Source organism: Haematobia irritans, chromosome 1 (genome assembly GCF_050003625.1).
Source record: "Haematobia irritans isolate KBUSLIRL chromosome 1, ASM5000362v1, whole genome shotgun sequence".
NCBI classification, from domain to species: domain Eukaryota; kingdom Metazoa; phylum Arthropoda; class Insecta; order Diptera; family Muscidae; genus Haematobia; species Haematobia irritans.
In genome coordinates, this window is record NC_134397.1 from 150525323 (window position 1) to 150550232 (window position 24910).

A 24910-nucleotide genomic window follows, 5' to 3' on the forward strand; every position below is an offset into this window, starting at 1 on the left:
GAAATCTAAAAACTAATTCGATCGATAATGCCAAACACTCTATGGGACATGAATAGATATTCAAATTTAGATCAGAGATTTAAAAATCGTTTATTCCCTAAATGGTGGAAAATATGCGAAAATAGTTGAGATAATCTAAAAGAAAATTGAATAATGCCAAATATATATTTTAAACAAAAAAAATCAAAAACACCAAGGTTCTATGGAGTGTTCGCAACTATTTATGTCGAGATATTCAGAAAAAATGCGCGCCAAGTAAAACAGAAGGATTACTTTTGTTTTATATAACGTATAGTTGTTTTAATCAATTCATTTGGTTCACATATAAAATTGTAATTTCAAAGTGTTTGCATTTAAGGAAAACAGTTTTATATTGTAAATTAAATTTAAAAATGTCATTCCTTAAAATGCAAAGGATTTTATATAGATTCATCCATTTAGTAAAAACAAGTTAATAAGTCTTGTCCATCTAATCACTAATTGGCATTGTCTGAAATTTAGACAAATGATAAGAAAACGTACATCCCAGACTTTTTATAGCCTATTGGTCTCGATATAGTAAACTTAGCAAATACATATATACCAAACCATGTTGTGTTCTGGCTTCAGGAGAAAATCGTTTGCGTGCTACCATAATAATAATGACGCATCCGATTTTCTAATGATTATACTAATATTTAATTTATATATGAAAATAGGTATAAATGGGATTTTATAAATGTATATTTAGAAAAAAAAAAAGAAAGAAAAAACAAAACGAAATATACCATAACACAAATCTACACGAACAAAAATGTATACAAAATATGTTTCAAGCCATATATACTAGCTAGAGTTTCTGAGGCTCTAGTCCGCTAGTTTGCCTTTCTTGCAGAATTGCAAGGCTAGGTAGGACATATAATTTTTTGGTTTATTTAATTTGGTTATTTTCTATTTGGAAAATATGATAAGGTGTAAATATTATTGGTCTCAAACATTTTTGTGGATATTTGAAAAGGAGAATCCCTGCATATATATATACACACACACAAATAACACTCTAAAGGGCATCTCTATTTGTAAACGAGTGTGCAAAACACAAAAAAACATAAATAAAATTTAAAATAAATAATGCAAAAAAACTATTATTTTTGGTTTTGTAAGTAAATCTTTCGCATACACTTAGTATAGACAACAAATACTACCACTACTACTACTACTCTATTATAGACTGCCTGTGTGACGACACTCGAAAAGTTGTAATGATGCTGTTTTGAAAACAGCATTCATGGAACACACTGTATCAAAAATTTGTATATTTTGGTTTTCATTCCTTGTTATAACAATAATAAAAATAAAAGCAACAAATAATCATCCACCCTTCAGTCAGTGATAGAAAGACTCCTCACAAAAAATTAAACTCATCCATCCATCCATCTTGTCAAGTAGCAGTCGTCGTGTCATTCAGTGTGTGTGTTACTACTCTCCTATACATAAAAACAACAAGAACAAAATAAAAGAACCCAAAAGGAAGCTGCAAAAGCTCATTTTTATTATTGATTTCTACATTCAACTAAAATTTATTGTTGATGGAAATGTTCAAAATATGGTTAAAAACAAAAAAAAAAAAAATGCATGCTATTTTTAGAATGTGAATGGAAGAAGGTATATAAAAACGAAATATTTTAGTGATAAAAACCGAAATAAAATATTAATTAAAATTACAATTATTTCTAAGAAGCGAAAGAAAAATACATTTAAATGACTTTATAAAAATATCTTAAAGAAAACAACAAGTATGCATAATAAATTTGATTGTAAACACTTCTGAAAATCAAAAAAATCTTTTCAATGATTTTAATTACTTTGCCATGGGGTTGTAGAAAAAAAATGAAGCAAACAAACATGGGAAACAAGGTTTGGAAAAGCAAGAAAGGTATTTAAAATAAATAAAGTTTCTTCACACGCAGAGAAAAACAAGTTTGGATATATTGACCTCAACTATATATTTTGTCTTTTTGCGAAAAGAGTGTATAGGCCAACGAAATGCTATAGTACCAATGAGAAATTAAATGCCTAAAGTAATCTAAATTTCAGAAACTATTGCCTTGAATATTGTTCAGAGTCGTTCAAAAATAAGTATTTTTGCACGGCAGTTTAATTTTGGGCGTTAATGGGTTAAAAGCGTTCATCAGAACACTTTTCCGATAATAAATCGCGAATTGTTCAATTGGAAAATTTTCACCAGAGAACCCACTGTACGGAAATTCACCATTCAGGGCCGGCTCCTGAGCACGGTTGACACAATTCTACCAAAAATGGTAGATTTTTTATTGTTTTGTAGATTGGTAGAATTCTTGATGTATTGGTAGATTTTGCAAAATATTCCTAAGAGATATTTTACAAATTTTCTTTATATAATATTTTTAAAAAATTTTCTAAAGAAATAAAATTTTGAGAACATTTTCTAAAGAAATAAAATTTTGAGAAGATTTTCTATTGAAATAAAATTTTGAGAACATTTTCTATAGAAATAAAATTTTGAGAAAATTTTCTATAGAAAAAAAAATTTTTTTGAGAAATTTTTCTATAGCACTAAAATGTTGACAACATTTTCTATAGAAATAAAATTTTGACAAAATTTTCTACAGAAATAAAATAATTTTTTTTTACAGAGATAAAATTTTTTTCTATACAAATAAAATGTTGAGAAAATTTTCTATAGAAATACAATTTTTATATATAAAAAAAAACTTTTTGAGAAAAATTTCTATAGAAATAAAATTTTGAGAAAATTTTCTATAGAAATAAAATTTTGAGAAAAATTTCTATAGGAATAAAATTTTGAGAAAATTTTCTATAGAAATAAAATTTTGCAAAATAAAATTTTTTGTATGGTAGTTTTTCGGTAAAATGTTCTCAAAATTTTGGTAGATTATTTTTGACTCGAGTGGCAACCGTGCCCCTGAGTCGATCTAGCCATGTCCGTCTGTCTGTGAACAAATTCTTATAGTAATAAAGTCTAGGTCGCCGTTTTGTCCAATCGACTTCAAATTTGGCACAAGTAGGTATTTTAGGTCAAAATAAAACTATTGATTTTTGAAGAAATTGGTTATCTGTCGCCCGATATACAATTGTACCAGAAGCCAGAGTTTTACTACCCTGAGTTGCTTCAAATTTTGCATAAGTATCGTCAAGCGTGCTAAATTTAAAAACGGTTTCGAATTATAGCTCTCCCTATTTACACTCATATGACCACAGAGCCCAAAGTTTTACTTCGATTTACACAGGGAGTAGAATTAACATTCCACCAAATTTGGTTAAAATCGGTCAGATTTAGAAAAAAGGCCAAATATATATGTTTGTTCGATGGGGGGAAATATGGCTAGAATACCCACATTTTACACCCGATTTTCAACGAGATCTTAGTCCAATAGATACAATCAATTTTTCAATCAAAATAGAAGCACAAAGTTATGAGTGAAAATTTTCGTGGTTTTTATTAAACAACTAATTATTTAAATTAACCATTGCATTAAAAGGAATAATTGATATCAAAAGCAAAACTCAATTTTTTCTTAACCAACTTAATTAAAAAGATTATTGGAAATTGGATTGAGGTTTAACTAAATAATTAATTGAATCAATAAAAAAAAACTTTTTCAATTACATTTTTGATTGAATTGATTTTTTCAATTTTTCATTGAATTAATTAAAAATTAATTGAAATCTAAATCTAATCAATTAATTTTATAATCAAATATTTTTTTGCTCAATTCAAACTGATCATTTTCATGGTTGAAGACATTTCAATTTAAAAATTATTTTTTTGCGTATGTACGTTATTCTAATTTGGGCAAATATGACCACAATGCCCACATGTTACATACAATTTCAATGATGATTCACTCATAGTTTAGTCATGTCGTACACACCGCAATGACATACTTACATACATAATCGGTTAAGATTAAGTTAAACCTCCGACTTCGCCCTATTTTGCCAAAAATCGTTCAAAATACCACAATTCATCACCTAGCTTGGCAAGATCTAGTACATTTCCTTCTAAAATCGCCACTGATAAGTCGGAAAATTTTACCTCTAATTCATATGTATCTCCCGATAAATTATAGATGCGCATTTGCAAAATTTTATAAAAATGGCTTTAGATTTAAATATTTCCCATATTTGTTTTATAATATTTTGCTTTGTCCCAGGGCATTAATCGGTTTATGTTTTAAGTGTAGAGAAGTTTAAAATTCTCCAAAATCGGTTCAGATTGTAATATAAACCTTTATATAGTTTGAGAGCCAATGGTACAATGGTTAGCATGCCCGCCTTGCATACACAAGGTCGTGGGTTCGATTTCTGCTTCGACCGAACACCAAAAAGTTTTTCAGCGGTGGATTATCCCACCTCAGTAATGCTGGTGACATTTCTGAGGGTTTCAAAACTTCTCTAAGTGGTTTCACTGCAATGTGGAACGCCGTTCGGACTCGGCTATAAAAAGGAGGTCCCTTGTCATTGAGCTTAACATGGAATCTCGGGCAGCACTCAGTGATAAGAGAGAAGTTCACCAATGTGGTATCACAATGGACTGAATAGTCTAAGTGAACCTGATACATCGGGCTGCCACCTAACCTAACCTAACCTTACATAGTTTCCAACAAATTTAAAGGATTTGGGATAGTATCAAAAATGTTGGTGCATGTTATAATATAGTCGGCCTCGCCCGGCTTTAGACTTTCCTTAATTGTTCTACACGATTTCGAATTATGATCTTTAATTAGTAAGTAGATAATGAAAATATGTATACAGTTTGGAATAATTCTCATTTGAAAAATTCTCCTTTCTCTAAATTGAAATTTGTAAACATATTTGTAATTTTGTTTTCCATTACAATTTAATTTTTATGGAAATAACACAAACTGAATTTGTTATTTAAACAAATTTCAAATCCAACTCACTTATAATTTTCATTTAAAAACATGTTTGTCAAATTGTCATAATTTTTCAAAATAAAAAGGTTATTGATTGGAGTGAAACCAGTTTTTTTCTCCTCTGTTTATATTTATTTGCCTTATCATGTGACTCATATATATGCGTTTGTATATATATTATACGAGGAGAAGAATGTGTGATGTCTGTCTGCACCGAGTTATATTCATTAATGTTGTCTTTGATGTAAGATATGTGGAAAACATAAATATGATTGGTTACTATGAATTTTGTTAAATGCACGTTATTCATTACGACATATACCCACTTATAAAGATACATAGAATATCTTATAATGATTGAGGTATTGACTAATGACATGGTACACTGCGATAGATGCATTTCAGAAACAGCTTTGAATGTTTTTAAGTAGGGAATATCTTAACATACAGTCAAATTAAAAAAAACCTATTTTAAAAGTAAAGCAATGGATATTATTAGCATCACAGAAAACATCATTTCAATATTAAAATTCATATTGCCCTTAAATATTACAAGATAGGCTTTCATCAGCTGTAAGATTACTGTAAGATTAAAAAACAATAAATAAATACAAATTAGCGAAATCAGTTTATAAATGGCGAAATTTGAGTGTGTAATTATTATGATTCTTTTAACCTCATCGATTAATCGGTCGAAGCTCTCAAATTTTGTTCAGTTAATCGGTTAATGGAACAAATGGACAAAAACTACAGTGTTAAAAATCTCTATACTAAAAGTTGTGGTATGGTGTTCGCTCTCGTCTATAATCGAGATTAAAATATAACAATTTTGAACTCATTTATTTGGAGTGACTTTGGAGTAACCTTTTCTCCCGTTTGTATTAAGTCCATTTTCATGTAGCTTCGTTAGGATTTACTCCTCAGTTAAAAAAAGTAAATTGGTTGACTTTAACTGGACAAAATTTGGCATATAAGAATATAAGCAGGATGACAGGTATATGACAGGTATATCTGTAGGTTTAAAAGTTGGTTAGCTAACATTGTACTAACGGAGCTTCGTATAATCGGGGTGAACCGGGACGGACCGAATCATAAATTCATGCAAATTTAGTCGTAGTCAAATCTTGCAACGGCTTAGTTTGCACAAAAACAAAATATTCTGATTGAATCACTAAATTAATTGATACAATTAATTTTTTAATTGAAATGTCTTCAATTACCAAAATTATATTATCAATCGCAGTTTTTATTGGGCGTAAAATAATACTTGATTAAAAATTAATTGATTTCATTAGAAAATTTCAATTATTTTTTAGTTAATTCAATTAAAAATTTAATTACAAACACATTTTACATTTTATTACATTTTATTTTTTTAATTAATAGCGTAACTATTTTCAATCACTTTCTTAACTGACTTAGAGTTTTTAGTTTGATGAAAAAAGTTATAGTTTCAATTAAATTTGTAAATAAAATTAAAAAATATATATCAGTAATTTTTTGATTGACTTTATCTTCCAAGTTTGGTTAAAAGCTTAGACTCTCACAGCACACAGAAGAATTGTTTTCTGACTCAATCACGAAATTAATTGATCCAATTTTTTAATTTAAATGTCTCCAATCACGAAAATGATATTATCAATCACCGTTTTATTGGACATATAAAAAATGTTTGATTAAAAAATTAATTGGTTTCATTAGCAAATTTTATTTAAGTTTTAATTGATTCAATTAAAAATTTAATTGATGTTGAGTGCAAGACTCAATAGATTTCTTAATTAAAACGTAAGTATTTTCATTCACTTTCTTAACTAATTAACTGAAAACTGAGTGTTTTTAGTTTGATTAACTGATTGTTTCAATTAATGTTTTAATAAATTCAATTAATGTCACTAATTTAGTGACTGATATAATGTTTCTAGTTTGACTAAAAAGTTGTCAGCTTCTATCAACTTTTTATTTGGAAATGTTTTGGTGATATTTTTTCCGTGAGTGTGAACATACGAGGGCAGTTCGGAAACTTCTTAGCCTAGCACAAAAAGCGCGGTATAAGCAGAAAAAAATTAAGTGTTTTGGAAACTTCCATCTCTGTTATGAACACATGTTAAATTTTGTTTCGATCTGGTAACTCCTTCATATAGAAACATGTGTTCAAAAAAGACGCATCCGCAATTTTTTTACAATGGAAAAATTAGAAATGCGTGCTGTCATTAAATATTTACATAAAAAAGGTTTATCGGGACAAGAAATTCATAATGATATGGTAAATGTGTTAGGTGAAAGTGCTCCTTCATATGCAACAGTAAAAAATGGGAATTTAGACGTGGTCGTACAAGCATTGAAGATGAACCACGTAGTGGACGTCCAAAAACAGCAACAACAACAGAAGTTGTAGCCAAAGTGCATGATATGGTATTAAATGATCGACGAATAAAAGTGCATGAAATTGCTAATAACATGGGCATCTCAAATGATCGAGTCCATTTAATTTTGGATGAAGAACTACAAATGAAAAAGCTGGGTGCCGCAAACAATGGACTGAAGCTAGAGGAAGTGCCCTAAAGAAGGCAAAAAAATTCAATCGGCTGGAAAGGTTATGGCAACGGTTTTTTGGGACTTCAAAGGTATTTTATTGATTGACTATCTGCAAAAGGGTAAAACAATAAATTCAGAGTACTATTGCAACCTTTCGAGAAAAACGTCATGGCTTACAACACAAAAAAATAATTTTTCATCAAGACAATGCACCAGCGCACAAGAGTGTTTTAACAATGGCTAAAATCAACGAATTAAAGTACGAATTGCTTGACCCCCCACCTTATTCTCCTGATTTAGGTCCCAGTGACTTTTACTTGTTCCCAAATTTAAAAAAAAAAATCCTTGCTGGAAATGGGAACTTTATATATAGAGAGCCCCCTATTTGAATTATTATGGGACTTATCAAATCATCATATCAAATTGTAGGACATATTGCTTGGTATGTGTGCTTTGGTCATTTACTTCATATTTTAGTTTTTAACATATGCAATTTTACCAGTCAATATTTTATAATTGTTCTAAAAAACAATATCGAATGCAATTGCATTTTTGCCTTACTATTATTATCATTTTTTTCGTTTGGTAAAGATTAATTTTGAACCTTGTTCTGGTGCGTGTGTGGTGACCGTTTTAAAAACAATTCATTTTTTTAGAGCAAACCAGTTCTATTTGCGTGCGGGTAAAACCTAAAGACTGTTGGCCTAAGTTCTTTCATAATATAAAATTCAATTATGATTATTCTAGACGTAAGTAGAGCAAGTATTGTTCTCAAAAGTAGGTTGGTGGTAAGTAGGTGCGTATGAATGGCGGTTATATTGAGGATGTTAGTGTATATATTAGAGTGGGGGGAAATTTTTATATTAAACCCAAAACTTATAGATGTGTTATATGACACCCTATTAAAATGATGGTATATATACGAGTAATAATTGGTAAATGGGGAGACCTTTGCAAAGTCTTTGCAAAGGGCTATTCAAATAAATATGTATTTTTTTAAAGATAAATGATAAGCCATTTTTTATTCTTGATTTCCGTAACAATTATTTTGTAGCACTTTTTATTTAAATCGTCGATTTAAGGCCAAGTTTTTTCAAAAATATATTTGACCCACCTCATGTTTTAGTATTGATGAATAACATTCATACCACCCATTATATATTTTCATATTTCATTATACATATATATACACATATTTATGCATCAAACTACAAAGAACATCAACATTGGTATAGGCGAGGAGTGGGCAAAATAAATGGGTATTGTGCGTTCCTTACGCACATAAAACTACGCTCCAAAACGAAAACTTTACAAAACAGCGTTAGCCAAATAGCTAGATTTTCTCAACTTAGAAGAGAAATGTTAAGTATCCATATTTTCCCAGGAGGGTTATGGTGATGACAACCACGTATTTGAGAAAGATATTTAGAGAAAGTAAACATTAATTTTATTAAATTATGGAATATATCTAACAAATGTGTGTACATTTATTTTGATAAGATAATAGGATCACCACCTATCTAATCTATCCATTCATATAGTATATAAATGCAGCAATGTATATAAATACATACGCAGATCGGCTGGTGCCCAGTAGGCACGCTGTCCACAGTTGGTAGAATTCTTCCAAAAATTATAGATTTTTTTCTGTTTGGTAGATTGGTAGCATTCTTGATGTTTTGGTAGATTTTGCAAAATATTCCTCTCCAACAAGAGTTACCTCACAAATTTCCTCTATAAATAAAATTTTGACACCATTTTCTATAGAAATAAAATTTTGACAAAATTTTCTATAGAAATAAAATTTTGACACCATTTTCTATAGAAATTAAATTTTGACAAAATTTTCTATAGAAATTAAATTTTGACAAAATTTTCTATAGAAATTAAATTTTGACAAAATTTTCTATAGAAATTAAATTTTGAGAAAATTTTCTATAGAAATTAAATTTTCGACAAAATTTTCTATAGAAATAAAATTTTCGACAAAATTTTCTATAGAAATAAAATTTTCGACAAAATTTTCTATAGAAATGAAATCGTATTTTCTATAGAAATACAATTTTGGACAAAATTTTCTATATAGAAGTAAATTCTAAGCAAAATAAAATTTTGACTAAATTTTGTTCAAGTCAATATTAAAAAATAATTAAACCTAAGAAACATTTTTTTCACTGCAAAATAAGACTTTTATTTGGTATTTTTTTTTTGGTAAAATTTTCTTAAAATGTTGGTAGCTTATTTTGCGCTCGAGTGGCAGCAGTGCCAGTAGGGCCTCCCTCCGTAAGGGCTGACTAATTTTAAAAGCACCAATGAAAATTCCGTTCCAAATGTTTGTGTTAACTTCGTCGTCTTTCAACTTTCCAAATCAGACCTTATAAACTCTTTTACTGCACGCAAAAAAATAATTCTTTCCTCCCAAACGAAATTTTAGACAAACAAAGTTCGTTTCTGTTAACATCCTCGTCGCCAATGTTACGATCTTCAATTCTCATTTATTACTCACCTTTTTAGAATAACGGTTAATTACATGTCATCTTATAAGAAGAATATCGTAAAGGATAATATAAAAGAATATGACATTTCAATACATAAATATAAATACATATTTGCATGGTTGCCATCCAACAGTTTCTCATTTGCTTTTCGCTGTAAGGAAGTGTATTTGGAAGAAAAGTATATACTTTTTGTGATAAACGTTTATTCTTTTCCAGGATGTAAAAACAATTTCATAAAGACTAGCTCAAAAACAAAAAAACATTATTTTCTTTCTAATTGCATTGTCCCTCACATCTTTCTCACATCCACGAGGATTTTTAGTTCTTAACACCTTTTCCTGTAATACCAACAATGTAGAAGAAATTATACGAATTTATAAATTTTTAAAATTTTTTTACCTTTCGTCTGGACGGAGAATCGAACCGCGGACCATGCACATTGTAAGCCAACACACTAACCACTGAGCTATGTACCTGTTATGGTCATCAATAGATAAATATCCATATAAGTTATATTTATATAGCATAGCTTGCGGCGCCCACGAACCGAATAAACAAAGTTTATTTAGCAGAAACAAACATTTAGTTTGGCACCGTGGAGCAGTGGTAGCTACGTCCGACTCTCATGCCAAGGGTCGTGGGTTCGATCCCTGCTTCGGCCAAAGTTTTTGTTTTGCTTTTGTTTTTTTTTTACATATATTCCAGATATATTCGGAAGATTCCGAAAAAATGTTCAACATTACATTGTACTATATTAAATTTTGAACTGTAAAATGTGTCTTATTAAAGACCTAAAGTCAGAAAAGAACAGTGTTTTATATAAACGAAATGGACTGTGTCGTTATTTCAAATATAACTTTTTTTATTGAAAAAATAAAAATTTTGTAACAAACGAATTTTTTTGGTGATAAAAGTTTAAAAGTTTCGAAGCAATTAAAAAAACTCTAACAAAAGAAAAACGTTTTCGGTACACGTTTTCCAAACGTTTTTTTTCTTTGCGTGTGGTTAGTACATACATTTTCTTTTATATAAAGATATCAATTTTAAGGACGAATCCGTTAACTCTAACTAAAAATGACTTCAATGAAAGGTTTATGGACTTTTGGTCAATTAAAAATAATTCAGTGGGCATAACATACCAGAGACCTTATTTGAGAATATATATTGAAGGCGTTGACTTTCAATGACAGCTAGAGAAGTCATTCGGGATTGAGTATGTATTATAAATCCTGGGATTCGGGATTTTAAAATATTGAATCCCGGAATTTTTCGGGATTTTTAAATAATTTAATTTCGGGATAATTAAATAATACAGCATCAAATCAAAAATGTAGTACACAATTCAAATTTGGTTTAAATCCCTATACTATGTTCGGTTATCGCTTTGTTCGCATTTACTTCAAAATAGATCGATCTTTAGCAGATAATTTAACTCAACTGATGTGTTCTTCCATTGACCATCTACATTTTGTTAAGATATAACGGGAATGTGTTTGTTTTCGTATATAATTTTGATTATTTTAGAAAAGTAACTGCGAAATTGAAGTGATTTTCAACTCGAAAACCGAACATAGTACCGGCCTTTACACTCCACTTTATTAATCCCGAAAAATACCGGGATTTAAAACATACAAATATCGAGATTCGGGATTAACGGCGTCCCGATTTCGGGATATACTGAATGACAGCCAATGGAATTTTAATCGTGCCATGATTAACACTTGCTTTGTAAGGCCTGTCATAACCGCTGTTTATTGTCACTTTTTTCCTACTGGATGGGTTACCTTATTGCACGTTATAATGTGCGTGTATTTTTCATCCATGCCTTATCAATGTCCATACCTCTATCTGGAGGAGATTATTCAATTTACTTTTGTTCACATGAGAAGCGTCTGTGATTGACATTAAATTTACGACTGGATATTCCAGTAGTTGGGTCGAAACAAAAACATTCAATCATAATATCTTAACGACAGATCAAGGTTTCGGCATGACTACGATTGGGATGAAAACTTGATTTAAATATATGTTAATTTGAAAAAAAAAAAAGGAATCTATTTTCGCTAAAACCGTAAACGTATGATGTTCTTTTATAGTAAAAACCTAGAACTTGAATACATTTATCTTTGTAAAACCGATTAAATATTCAAAGAGAGAGTTTCATACACAGAAAAAAAAATATCACCAAAATATTTCCAATTAAAAATTTAATTAAAGTTGAAAATTTTTTCAATTAATAAATTAATTGGTACAATTAACTTCGTAATAAAGATAGAAACATTAAGTTAATTAAGTCAGTGATTGAAAATTTTTATATTTTTAATAAAAAAAATTAATTGATACAATCAACTTTTTAATCAGACTCGAAAGACTAAGTCAGTTAAAAAAGTGATGGATTTTTTTTTTTAATTTTTAAATAGAAATGTATTTCAAACAATCATGTTTTAATCAAACTAAAAACAAAGTCAGATAAGAAAGTGATTGAAAATAGTTACGTTTTTATTCAAAAAATTAATTGAGTTTTGCAATCAACATCAATTAAATTTTTAATTGAATCAATTAAAAAATTAATTGAAATTTTCAAATCAAATAATTTTTAAATACATTTTTTATGCCCAATTAAGACTGTGATTGATACTATCGTTTTCGTGATTGAAGACATTTCAATTAAAAAATTAATTTCGTGTTTGAATCAGAATTTTTTTATTGTGTTGTCTAGTACACTAAGCATACATTTTGTGTCCTCTCTTACTGGGTAGCTGCCAGGAACTTTTACGGAGTCAAGAGATCATATTTATTTTGTGAAACATTTTAAATCGATACAAATAATAAAAATGTGTGAACGTTTTCTAAATTTTCGAATTCGCCTACTTTTGCTCGATATGACCACGTTTGATCTTAACTATATGTTAGGTCCAAAACGATTTGCTAGTTACACGAATGTACTATGCCGGTATTTTGGACCATTCCTTTATGATGCCATTCTTCAACGCATCCATACTGGTATGTATTTACCATTGAACGAGAAGTGTGGAACATGATTTTTTCTTGATTTACACGTGCTTTATATACACTCAAAAAAAAAATGACTCCACCGAGAAATAGGTTAATTTTAGTATTTTTTAGCTAAACCGTATCACAAAAAAAGTAAATATTTTTCGAAAAATTCACGAAAATTTGTTGCATATAATAATTTTTTTTCACTTTTGGGGAAATTTACAAATATTGCGGAATTTTAAACAATTGTGTGGGAAATACGAATTTAGTAAATCGTTATGCTTGTGTATAAAAATTATACACAACCGAAGCATGGGGCAATATCAACATTGTAACACATCGAAATATTGGTCTCAGATGCGATTTTGCGTTGTCCGTCCGTCTGTTGAAATCACACTAACTTCTAAACGAAAGAAGCTATCGACATTGTACAAATACACGCAAAAAAATAATTCTTTCCTCCCAAACGAAATTTTAGACAAACAAAGTTCGTTTCTCATTTGCTTTTCGATGTAAGGAAGTGTATTTGGAAGGAAAGTATATACTTTTTGTGATAAACGTTTATTCTTTTCCAGGATGTAAAAACAATTTCATAAAGACAAAGTACATAAAATGCTGCTCTCAAGGCGAAAACACATGCTGTTTTTTTCCAAATGTCTATTCTCTTGGTTCCGAATGTCTATTCTCTTTACTCTGAATACTCATTCTAATATTCAAATTAAATAATATTTACACTTAAGCATATCAAATTTTTGTCCTTATCATAAAACAGTTTTCCGAAATAATATACAATATACAGAAATTGCTCTCTTTTGATTCTCTCGCTGTGTTATGTTGATATCTTTCGTAAACCCTCCCGGTTTCCATCCCTATTTCTTTCTCTATACTCTCTCTCTGTCGCTCTCCGTATAAAATATCACAACATATATATATTTACTCGAAATTCGTAAATTTATATATGTTTACATTCACACATATTATTTTATGAAATATTCATGCCCCAAACATAATATATTCTAACATATTAACACATATGTTTGGGACACATTAGTAGTTTTAGTTTAGGAACATTACATGTTTGCACTTATATATATTGTGTTTAAAAATTGTGCCCGAAACACATTTTGTTTATATCGGAACATATGAAAAACAAATGTTTTTTAACAGTGTGTTGGTCTGATTTTTTGGAACTTGTCTAGCTTCAAATCTCATCTCATTTATTGAAATTTCATTCTCTTTTTTGCGATACATTAATAAAGCTATTCGCGTACAAATTAATACCAGTTTAGTAATCAAAATTTTAACAGATACTTAAAAGTAAAAAATGTTTTCCAAAACATGCCTTCATGCTTAAGACTGTTTTTCCATCATAGCTTCTAGTGACATATATACCAGTGTGGCATTGTTAACACTTCATGTCACCTGCGCTGTTGTATGTATGTTCTCGCCTGATACACTTTAGGTTAAGTACTTACCGGACCACCCTCGTGCATGTAATTGAATTTATTAATTAATCTTCTAATGGTAGTGGCTGTGCGATTTATGAATAATTCATTAAATTCAATGTTTACATACAAATATAAAATAATTATTGTATTCCAATAATTTGTGAATGAATTTGTCATCGATTTGTTCATTGCGAAAAATAAAATCTTATAAATTGTACTCTTTAGACCCTTGATATAAGAAGAAGCTCATTAGGCAAAGTCAATAAATTAGAGTCATAAATCATGATGTACAAAAACAGTGGTCATCGCTTCCAGTGTACATACATATTTGGTTGATTTGTCATCGGTCACGCCGCATAGTTTTATTTATAGTCTATCCTAATTTAGTAAAAAAAACAATAACAATGAGTGTCCTTTTTCTAAAGCTAATGAGTCATGAACGAGAGAAGACCCAACCTTTTTTATGGTTATTTTTTTATTATAGTTTCTGTTGTTGGATTTGGCTTAATCTTTTAACACTCATTTACCACATATAAATTGTAAATAAATCCGCTTTATTTTTTTGTTTAAAATTATTCCCAAAGTGAGACAAAAAAATATGAAATTGCTGATGACGAATTCGTCGGCATGCACACAATGAATTATGCACAAAAAGTTACTTGTGAACAAAAATGTGAATCAAACAAGTTTTTTGGTTTCAGTATCATTAATTGCAGATTAAGAAATGAAATCAAGTCTTCGAAGATTATTTTTATGTATTATTCAAATAATTGGCATTAATCTGCCTTTAACTTCAAATTTCATGTTTTTCATCGTTACGGAGTAGTTAGTGTAAGAAAAAGCGTGTTCTTGTTATGCGGTGTTCACGTTACCGCGAGTGCACTGTATTGCCACTGTGGTAATCTATGGTAGTAAATGCTGGCAAAATGGCCCTATAAGCCAGGGTTTTACTTTGATCAAATGTACATTTGATAGTATCGTCAAGTGTGCCAAATTTGGTTGAAATTTTGCTGAATATACCATTCCCAAAAATGGAATCAAAAAACCCACAAAGTGTTATGACATGTTAAGTGTATTTTTTTTGTAATTTGCATATTTCATAGCTATTTAGCCGAATAATGTTGAAGCATTTTACAGTTAGTTAGTGAACATATGAAGCTTTTGGAAAACAAATCGAATTAGCTTTGCGATTTGACAATTTTCTCTTAAAATACTGACCACAAATTGTTAGAATTTTGCAAAAACAAAAAACAAAAAAATGTAAAGACCAGCTATTAGAGATATTCGCGGCCTATTTTTAAGGGGTCTTACAAAGAAAAAAATTATGTTTCTTAATTGCAACTTTCAATGCCTATAGGCCAGCCCGTGTTCTAAGGACAAAGGGAAATTTATGTTGATGTTTTTTTTCTGAAAAACGAATTTATTATTTTGGTTTTAGTTCTACACAAAATTTGTATTTCGTAAAACATTTGTAAGAAAAGCATCATTAAACGTTTTCAACTAAACTTGTTTGTTTTCCACAATGAAGTTTCTGTAAAGGCGCTCGTGTGTGCATTACATATTGATCTATAAATAGACATGCTTGTGTGTATGCGAAAGAGTTCACTCGCACCTTGTGGAACTGGTTTTATGCCAGAAGTTGATTGATAGGGATTCATTTAATATGATGGTACAAAAAAGAGCCGTGAAGAATATGAGAGATGGTACAGACAGTATTGTCAGAAGTAGGGGAAATTCCCTACATGTGGGTTTTTTTTCTAATATTTAGCTCTTATAGGGACGTAGGGGCACAATTTGTACATTTTGCTGCCTCTAGAGGAGGAAATTAGGCAAGGCTTGATCTCTTTAACAATGTGTGTTAATCACGGTTAACACTCGTGCCAAAAACTTCTACCAAAATTTGAAAAAAATCTTACCACAAATCTACCAAACATATATCTCTATAGAAAATGTTTTCAAAATTTTATTTCTATAGAAAATTTTCTCAAAATTTTATTTCTATAGAAAATTTTCTCAAAATTTTATTTCTATAGAAAATTTTTTAAAAATTTTATTTCTATAGAAAATTTCCTCTATACATTTCTAAAAAGGAAGTGCCTGTGGGGGCCATGAAAATTAAGGCAATAAAACATATAATAAAAAAATAAAAAGAAAATGACCATATAAGGTAATATTCACTCTCGTTTATTTGCAATTTGAGGCAATTAAGCGAGCATAATAAATCGGGGATTACTGTTTAACCTAAATTTTGTAAAAAGATTTAATTTAATTTGCAAAAGATTTAGTTTGATTTGAAAAGGTTTCATTTGATTTGCAAAATGTTTCATTTGATTTCAAAAAGGATTCATTTGATTTGAAAAAGGTTTCATTGGAAGTGAAAATACTATTACTACGCGGTACCATATTCAAATAATAGAATATTTGAATAAATGAAAACTTTTTCTTAAATTATATTATTTCAGCTTATGTAAAAGAAAACACGACAAATAATTAATTATTTTGTATATCCCTCTTTTCTTAGACTAAATTAAACCAAGGATATAAAAAATCTTTTTTTTTGTAGCATTGCACAGTGGTCGATCGCTTTGGCCCAAAATAAAAAATCAAAGTTAGAAAATTTTCAAAAAGTGTGGCATCACTGTTTCTTATGCAAACAAGGTTTTACAATGTGTATTTGTTATTGTTTTATTCCATCTGTACTCTTTAAGAACGGCTTCAAAAGAGAGAGCAAGTAAGCAGTTAGTTAGTTATTGAAGTGTGAAAAAGTATAAAAATTAATGCAATTTAAATAAATAAAACAAAAGAAAGAAAAATTATATCGAAATGAATATTGAACTAAATGCTATTAACTATATTTTAAAATAAAAAAAAATTATAAAACTTGTTTTAAATTTGTTATAAAATCAATTTTTGTCAGTCTCATTGTTTCGTGTTCGTTCGTTCTTATATGTAAATTTTATGTAGAGTTTTAGTTGTGTTCCCCCCTGAAGTCCCCAATGGGATTTTTTGTGGTTTATTAGTTAATATTTCAAGATTCCAAATTGATAAAAATCGGCTGCTTTCTTTTGCCCCCCTTTGTGTTATCTCCCTAATACCGAAGTGGTCTTGTTTCTTTATATCCAAATATGAATTTTTGTGTGGTGTTTGTTAACACTAGTTTACACTGAAAATGTACATTTGAAGACTTTCCTTATGTATTTTGATCTGCTGAATTTGAAAATAAAGGTAAACAATTTTTTTGGCACTCCTATTTGTGGTCCTAAAATACCTCTAGATTTCCAATTTCAGGGAAATCGGATAGAAACTATGGTTCCTAGAAGCTCAAGAAGTAAAATTGGGAGATCGGTCTATATGGGGGCTATACCAAAACATGAACCGATACACACCATTTTTATCACACCTACGTTTGGTCCTAATATACCTTTAGATTTCAATTTTCATCCAAATTGGAAAGAAAATACAGTTTCTAGAAGCCCAAGAAGTAAAATCAGGAGATCGGTCTATATGGGGGGTTATACCAAAGCGTCATCAATCAATCCCATTTTATCGTTAAATAGTCCTGACATAATTATAAAGCCGTGACCGAAGTTTCACGATGATACCTATACTGGAAGTATTTTTGGCCGCTAACTCCATATAGCACCGACCACTGTGCATTGGTACTAATATTTTATAAAAAATATGAAGAAAAATTACTGGGGATTCCCGTTCGCATGTTGCAGTAGATAAATTCTATAGGCTCGGAATCTATTTCAAAATCCTTAAATGAATGACAAAATCTTTGAATCAAAGTAAACCATTTTTTTTGGGAGCCACCGTTAGCCTGCCCGCCTTGCATACACATGGTCGTCGTGGGCCAAAATCCACTTTCGACCAAACACCAAAAAGTTTTTCAGCGGTGGATTATCCCACCTCAGTAATGCTGGTGACATTTCTAAGTGTTTCAAAGCTTCTCTAAGTGGTTTCTCTGCAATGTGGAACGGAGGTCCCTTGTCATTGAGGTTAACTAACATAGAATCGGGCAGCACTCAGTGATAAGAGAAGAGTTCACCACTGTGGTATCACAATGAATAGTTTAAGTCAGCCTGAAATATAGGGCTGCCACTATACGTAACCAAAACATTATTTTGAGTTTATGACCAGATTTTCTTTGCTCTTTGGATGCTCAGGGCTACATCAGATTCTGGATCTATGACAACTATTTCTGTTTGTCGTAAAAACCTATGCCATATTATGGTTCTGTATGGGTTAATTTATAATCAACGCCACTTGTCAGCGTACCATGTTAAACATTTCAGATAAGAAAAACCATATACTCTATTGGGAAAGAAAATTCTTAACATTTGTATGCATCACACTATAAAATTTCTTTTCTTTTACTTTCTTTTCATGAACAGATTATGATCCCAAAGTGGTAGAACAAAAAGAACAGGCCCAGCCTGCTTGTTTACCATTAAGCTATGTTCTACGTTTCATATCCGATGATGCACGTAAAGAAAGTCCCTTTTTGCAGGGAAATGCTACGGGCGCTGAACTCAAGCGTAAACTGGCGATTAAACATCACAGTTATAGCATGTCATCTTCTAATCGTAGTAACACCCCTACTGGTAAGACAAAATATTCTTTGTTTTCTCATAATTCTTAAGAAATTAAATTCCAAATAAATATTTTGATATTCATCAAATATCTTTTGTCGCTTTTGCTATAATTTCAGGTAGCGAAATGGATGAAGATGAAATGGTTGTTTCCGAGTCGGAGGATAGCAATGATTCCTGGACAACCGAAGAGTTCAGTTCTGAATTCATTATGCGCTACGGCAGCAGGTGGGATTGGCTCGACGCCGTCTATTCTTTTAATGTTGAAGTTAATTGTCTCTATTTATAAAACTTGTATATATATTTGTAATTGTTTTTATGTAACCTCTTTGTGGGATCCACCACGTAAAGGCATTCCGGTTCTGGCAGCAATGGCACACCAGGAAATGAAAAACCATTTGCATGTCCTGTTCCGGGATGTAAGAAACGTTACAAAAACGTGAATGGAATTAAGTATCATTCGAAGAATGGTCATAAAAAGGATGGAAAGTAAGTACTTGAAAATACCTCTCAAATTTAAATGTCGCATTTATTTGGATTGGAAATATTTTGATTTTGTTTTGAATTAATATTGAAATTAAAATAACAGTATTCAGTTTAAACACTTTTAAAATATATAGGGTAGCTGACACGAACTTTTAAGTAATTGGCAAATATTTTTTATTTTTTCAAATGAGATGCGTGAAGAAGTAATTTAAATTTCGGACAGCATTTACTTGCATTGACTATTGCCCAAGTTAAAAAAACGAGTTGCAAGTAGCTGTAAGTTCTAGTTTTATTAATATGCCATTGCAAACACCTTGTGTCAGCTACTCCGCATTTTTTTTAAGTACCACACACCAATTCCCAATATCTAGGGAAATAAAATTTGAATGAAAAGATCTACTTCAAAGTGAATACTAACTATTTAATTATATTTTTAGAGTGCGTAAAGGATACAAATGTCATTGTGGCAAGAGTTATAAAACCGCACAGGGCTTGAAGAGTCATGCACTAGTTGCCCATAATTCATCACCGGAAAATGTTTTGGTTAACCAAACTCTGGGCAATGTCCTTTCAACTGCTACCGGTGGTGGTGGAGGAGGGGGCGTACTAATGCAACGCAGCAGTTCACCATCTCAATCACTGGGCTCATTGAGTCCTTCAAGTATTAGCAACATGTCTAGCGGAGCCAGTAGCTGCCATGGCAGTGGTATAAGCGGTAACGGTGGCATAGGTGGTGGAAACGGTAGTAATAGCTGCAGTCAAAATCTTTTGCAACATTTCTCGAATAATAGTCATGGCTCGAACGGACAAACAGTAAATTGTCTGGCTCAAACCATCAATGGTGGCGGAGGTGTAGGTACCTTAAATTTGCAGCAACAACAATTTAATACAACTGCCAATAATCATCAACAAATTGTGGCTGCACCACCCCAATCATCATCTATATTAGCAACAAATGTTTCTGCATCCGCCACGGCTGCAGTGGCTAATAATCCATCAACAGGTAACAGCAATAATTTAATACGTAATACCATAAATTTGGTGTCTTTAAAAGCATCAAATGGTTCACATAATAACAATAGTAATGGTAATAATATAGCAACAAAAACTGCGGCTGCCACCAACTTATTGGCCGCTAATGCAGCAGCCAAAATATTAAAATTGGCCACCAATGTTGCAAATAATGGAAATAATACAACATCGTCTACGACCAACTCCAATAAAATCACTCTTCCGAATTTGGTCAATTTGGGTATACTGACACCGGCTACTTCGCCAACAAAAACTACACAGCAGTCATCATTGAATTCGTTCAACCAAAACAACAAGCAACAACATACAGTTACTCAACATATAACTGCGGCATCACCGCCACCATCAATGGCCAATTCGCCCAATAGTAATTCTCAAAGTGGCCTTGTAAGCGGTGGTGGTGGCGGAGGCGGCAAAGGAGGTTCTGGAAACTTGTCTGGTGGGAGTCTATGTCCTTCACAGGCCATGGTGTCCACCGATGTTGTTGCTTTGACTGTTGCCGTTGCCGACGCAGGTGTTAGCACCTTAAGCGAGGAAACGTAGCCTATACTAAAGAAACTTTTAATGCGACGTAAATTTAAATAGATTTGTTACAACAACCACATTTAACAAAAAAATATTATTAGAATACTTTCTTGTGCATTCTCATTCATTGTGATAACTTGAAAGGCGATCTTTTCCTGTTAATTTAGTATTTATATTCCTCTCCTTTATAGTTTTTCTATTTAATCAATTATTTGTATATCTATATATAAATAGGACAAGTGTATTTTAGTTTAGATTTAAAATAATTTATTCATGTTTCTTTTTTCGTTGTTTTTATAAGAATATCTCGTATTTTTTTTTTTTTACAAAAGAGATTCACGTTCTTTTTTTATCAAACACAACCAGCGACGTAATTAGAATGCCAGTCTTCTTATGCGGTCTTCATTTATGAATGCTTGGAATTCCTCTTCCTTCCATATTTCTTTCCTTTTTAAGACCGGTATTAAGTTCACAGAAAAAATTTTTGAGTTAAAAAAAATCAATTAAAAATTTAATTGATTCTACAAATTTTGTTATTGAAACAAAATTAAATATTATCAATTAATTTTTTAATTGGATAATTTAATTTTTTATTTGACTTCCAATTAATTTTTTAATTAATACTATCATTTCTGTGATTGAAGACATTTCAATTAAAAATTAATTGAATAGATTAATTTCGAGATTGAAGACAAAAAATATTTTTTGTGTGTTCGCATTATCGCTCGAAAATAGTACTTTTTGAAATAATAATAATTAATTATAAAGAAAATATTATTTTATTGAAATAATTGCTTTGAATAATTACCCATCAAATTATAATATTTTATGTATTTGTTTTATATTTTTTGGTATTTATTACGTTGAAATGTTTGTTCTCAAAGGTAAAGGAATTATGAGAGTGGAGAGGATGTCTGACAAAAGAGATTATTTAAGAAGGACCCCCAAATTGTTATAACTTCCAACTGCTTCGAGAAGGCAACAAAGCATTTTTGTTAATGCCGCTGAGTTGTAATTATCGTATCATATGTGTTAGTGAAGTTCTAACCTCTCTAGCCTGGTATCAATTTATTCTACATGCAACTACTTTTGTTTTTAGATACATTGAGAATTTTCCCAACTTTTCTTGGTCATTCCATTAGATTTGCACACAACACTCAAACATCGAATACATATTTCTCAGAGTTTTCAATATGGTTCGTACAAGCAAATACATATTATCAATTTGGCGATATGAACATAATGAAACTGCTTCAACAAGATCCAGCTTATTATCAGCTATCGGTATAAAGATTCATTTACCATTTGACTTGTATAATGTAAGTGTAATAAAAGAAGATCCCATATTTTTATAGTATAATGTTTCGTTTGCCACATAAACGCAATTTGGGAAGTAACGATACTTCCAACGATTTTGTTCGTATTTTCATATACAGGAGCTCTTTCTTATTTCATATTAAATACAAATTTCTTACATGTATCATAAGAAATTATTAATGGCTCGTCCCTCAACACTCAAGAGATTTACTTAATTTGTTGTATTTTGTCTGTATATATAGTTTTAGATCTAGATCTCACATTTAGACTTGAAATTTTGCATTGTCACATTTAAAAAAGTGGTAAGTTTTCTGCAGTTTTTGACTTGAAATTTTGAATTGCCACATACATAAAGTGGACAGTTGTATACTTTATACGATTTACATAAAATATTCCATTTTACTCTAGCTTATATTAATTGTACACATTCCCTATGCCACCTCCCAAATCGGTTCAGATTTAGTTATAATTGTCATAATTATAGAATACGAAATAGAAAATGAAACTGTCTCCAAGTCTGAAATAAGTTGAGTGGTCATTGTTGTAGCAGGTTTTCTTTTCCTGGGTGTCGCTTTAATATGTATTTGCCTTTTTATTGAAAAGATTTTAAATTATATTTGCTTAAATTGCTTTGTTTTATTTTTCTTAAGTTTATTAACTGAAAAAACTCTGCATTTAAAAGCTTTTATTATAAAATAAAGTAAAAATAAACAAAAAGAAACTAAACATTATACTCTCATGCTATATCCCCCCCGCAAATGTTTTCTCAATATACATATATATGTGAAATAATGATAAATATTAGACTGTTAGTTTAGTAGACTTGTTTAGTTGTCTCATTTTAATAAGTGCAATACACATTTCTTAGTTTTGGTTAAATATTAAATACTTTCCATTACATTTCTACACATATACAATATATATATATATATATATATATATATATATATATATATATATATATATATATATATATATATATATATATATATATATATATATATATATATATATATATATATATATATATATATATATATATATATATATATATATATATATATATATATATATATATATATATATATATATATATATATATATATATATATATATATATATATATATATATATATATATATATATATATATATATATATATATATATATATTATATGTTATATATTTATATATCTATACCTATTATAAATAAAATGAAATATTGATCTCCTTTATTTTAAAAATATAATTTATTTCATAAGTAATTTGAATTATGTTTAATACTTTAAAATTTAATCATTTTTTTTATTTAATTTTCCTTTAGTTTTTGACATACACACTGTTCTTATATATAACATAGTGCAATCATTTTAAATTTATTATTATTAATACTTAGCGACTTGCAATAGCATCTACAAAGACAAAAAAACTTGCAAATCTCTCCACAATGTTATTAATACATACTTGCTAAAAGTCATCATGGCATTGTATTTTGTTTATCAGCATATTTTTTTCTTTTGAGTAATATTTGAAACAAAAATAAAAATCATAAAAGCGACGGCAACATGAATTAAATAATTCCATATTCTATTAAATTCATAATATTTTAGATATAAATTTATAAGATTGACTTACGTAGGTTTGAAATTTCGCATCATTCACACAAACGTTTTTTTTCTGATTCAATCACGAAAATAATGTATCCAATTAATTTTTTAATTGAATTGTACGCAATCACAGAAATGATAGTATCAATTAAAATATTAATTGATACTATTAATTTTTGTGATTGATTTTAGTTTCAATTAAATAATTGTTGAATCAATTAAATTTTTAATTTAATACTTTTTAAAACTCAATTAATTGGAAACATTTTCGTGAAATTTTTTTCTGTATTATAATATGGCATAATACTTAAAAAACGGGTAAATTATAAAAAAAAGGTTTGGTAAAAATTATAAAAAAAAATTATCCAAAATCTATGAGTTACCAAAAACTCTAATATTCGTGCTATTGAGAGTTTGTGTATATTCATGGGAATTGACACAAAGTTTTTCTCTTTTCTGAATTCAAATAACAAAAATGTGTGGAGGTAATGAAAATTTCAGAATTCATTAATTTTTGTTCAATATAACATTATTTTGCCTTGACTGTTTGTTAGAGTCCAAAAGAGGTTAAAAATTGAGTAGCATGCTACACGTGTGGGGTTTAATTTGTCTGATCCACACTGGCTTATTTTTTAGTCCATCTGAATAATTCGACAGTCATTGTATGAACACGAACTTTTTTTTGTTTGTACGTCCAGGGTCCACAATCAAAACTATTGCCTACCAAAGCTCTAAAGCAACTTCTAAAATATTTCCCAATACTTAATTGCATTTACATAGATGCCCATAGCACCACTTGTGATGGACAATTACTGTGTGTGGCAATTCGTTATTTCACGCAATAGTTTAACTGCTTTAGAATATTGATTGCCTCTACGGCATGGATTTCGATTAATATATATTTTTATAATGATATATGTTGCCGTAAACAAACATTTTGTTCACTTTGAG

General features: G+C 29.8%; 2 protein-coding genes across 4 annotated transcripts in view; both read left to right on the forward strand.

Annotated features, from left to right (window-relative positions):
- LOC142222000 (uncharacterized) overlaps positions 1-24910 on the forward strand; it is a 46689-nt gene that overhangs the window by 16582 nt on the left and 5197 nt on the right. For all 3 annotated transcript variants that reach the window (XM_075291908.1, XM_075291907.1, XM_075291910.1), the window contains 4 exons: positions 18795-19004; positions 19112-19220; positions 19344-19481; positions 19916-20481. In XM_075291908.1, the coding sequence (XP_075148023.1) occupies positions 18795-19004; positions 19112-19220; positions 19344-19481; positions 19916-20481 (1023 nt within the window). The remainder of the gene's footprint in view (positions 1-18794; positions 19005-19111; positions 19221-19343; positions 19482-19915; positions 20482-24910) is intronic.
- Positions 20487-22432, forward strand: LOC142219867 (uncharacterized; the record flags this gene model as incomplete). The annotated part of the gene is made up of 1 exon (XM_075288639.1): positions 20487-22432. A coding segment is annotated over one exon (567 nt), but the record flags the coding sequence as incomplete, so codon positions are not given.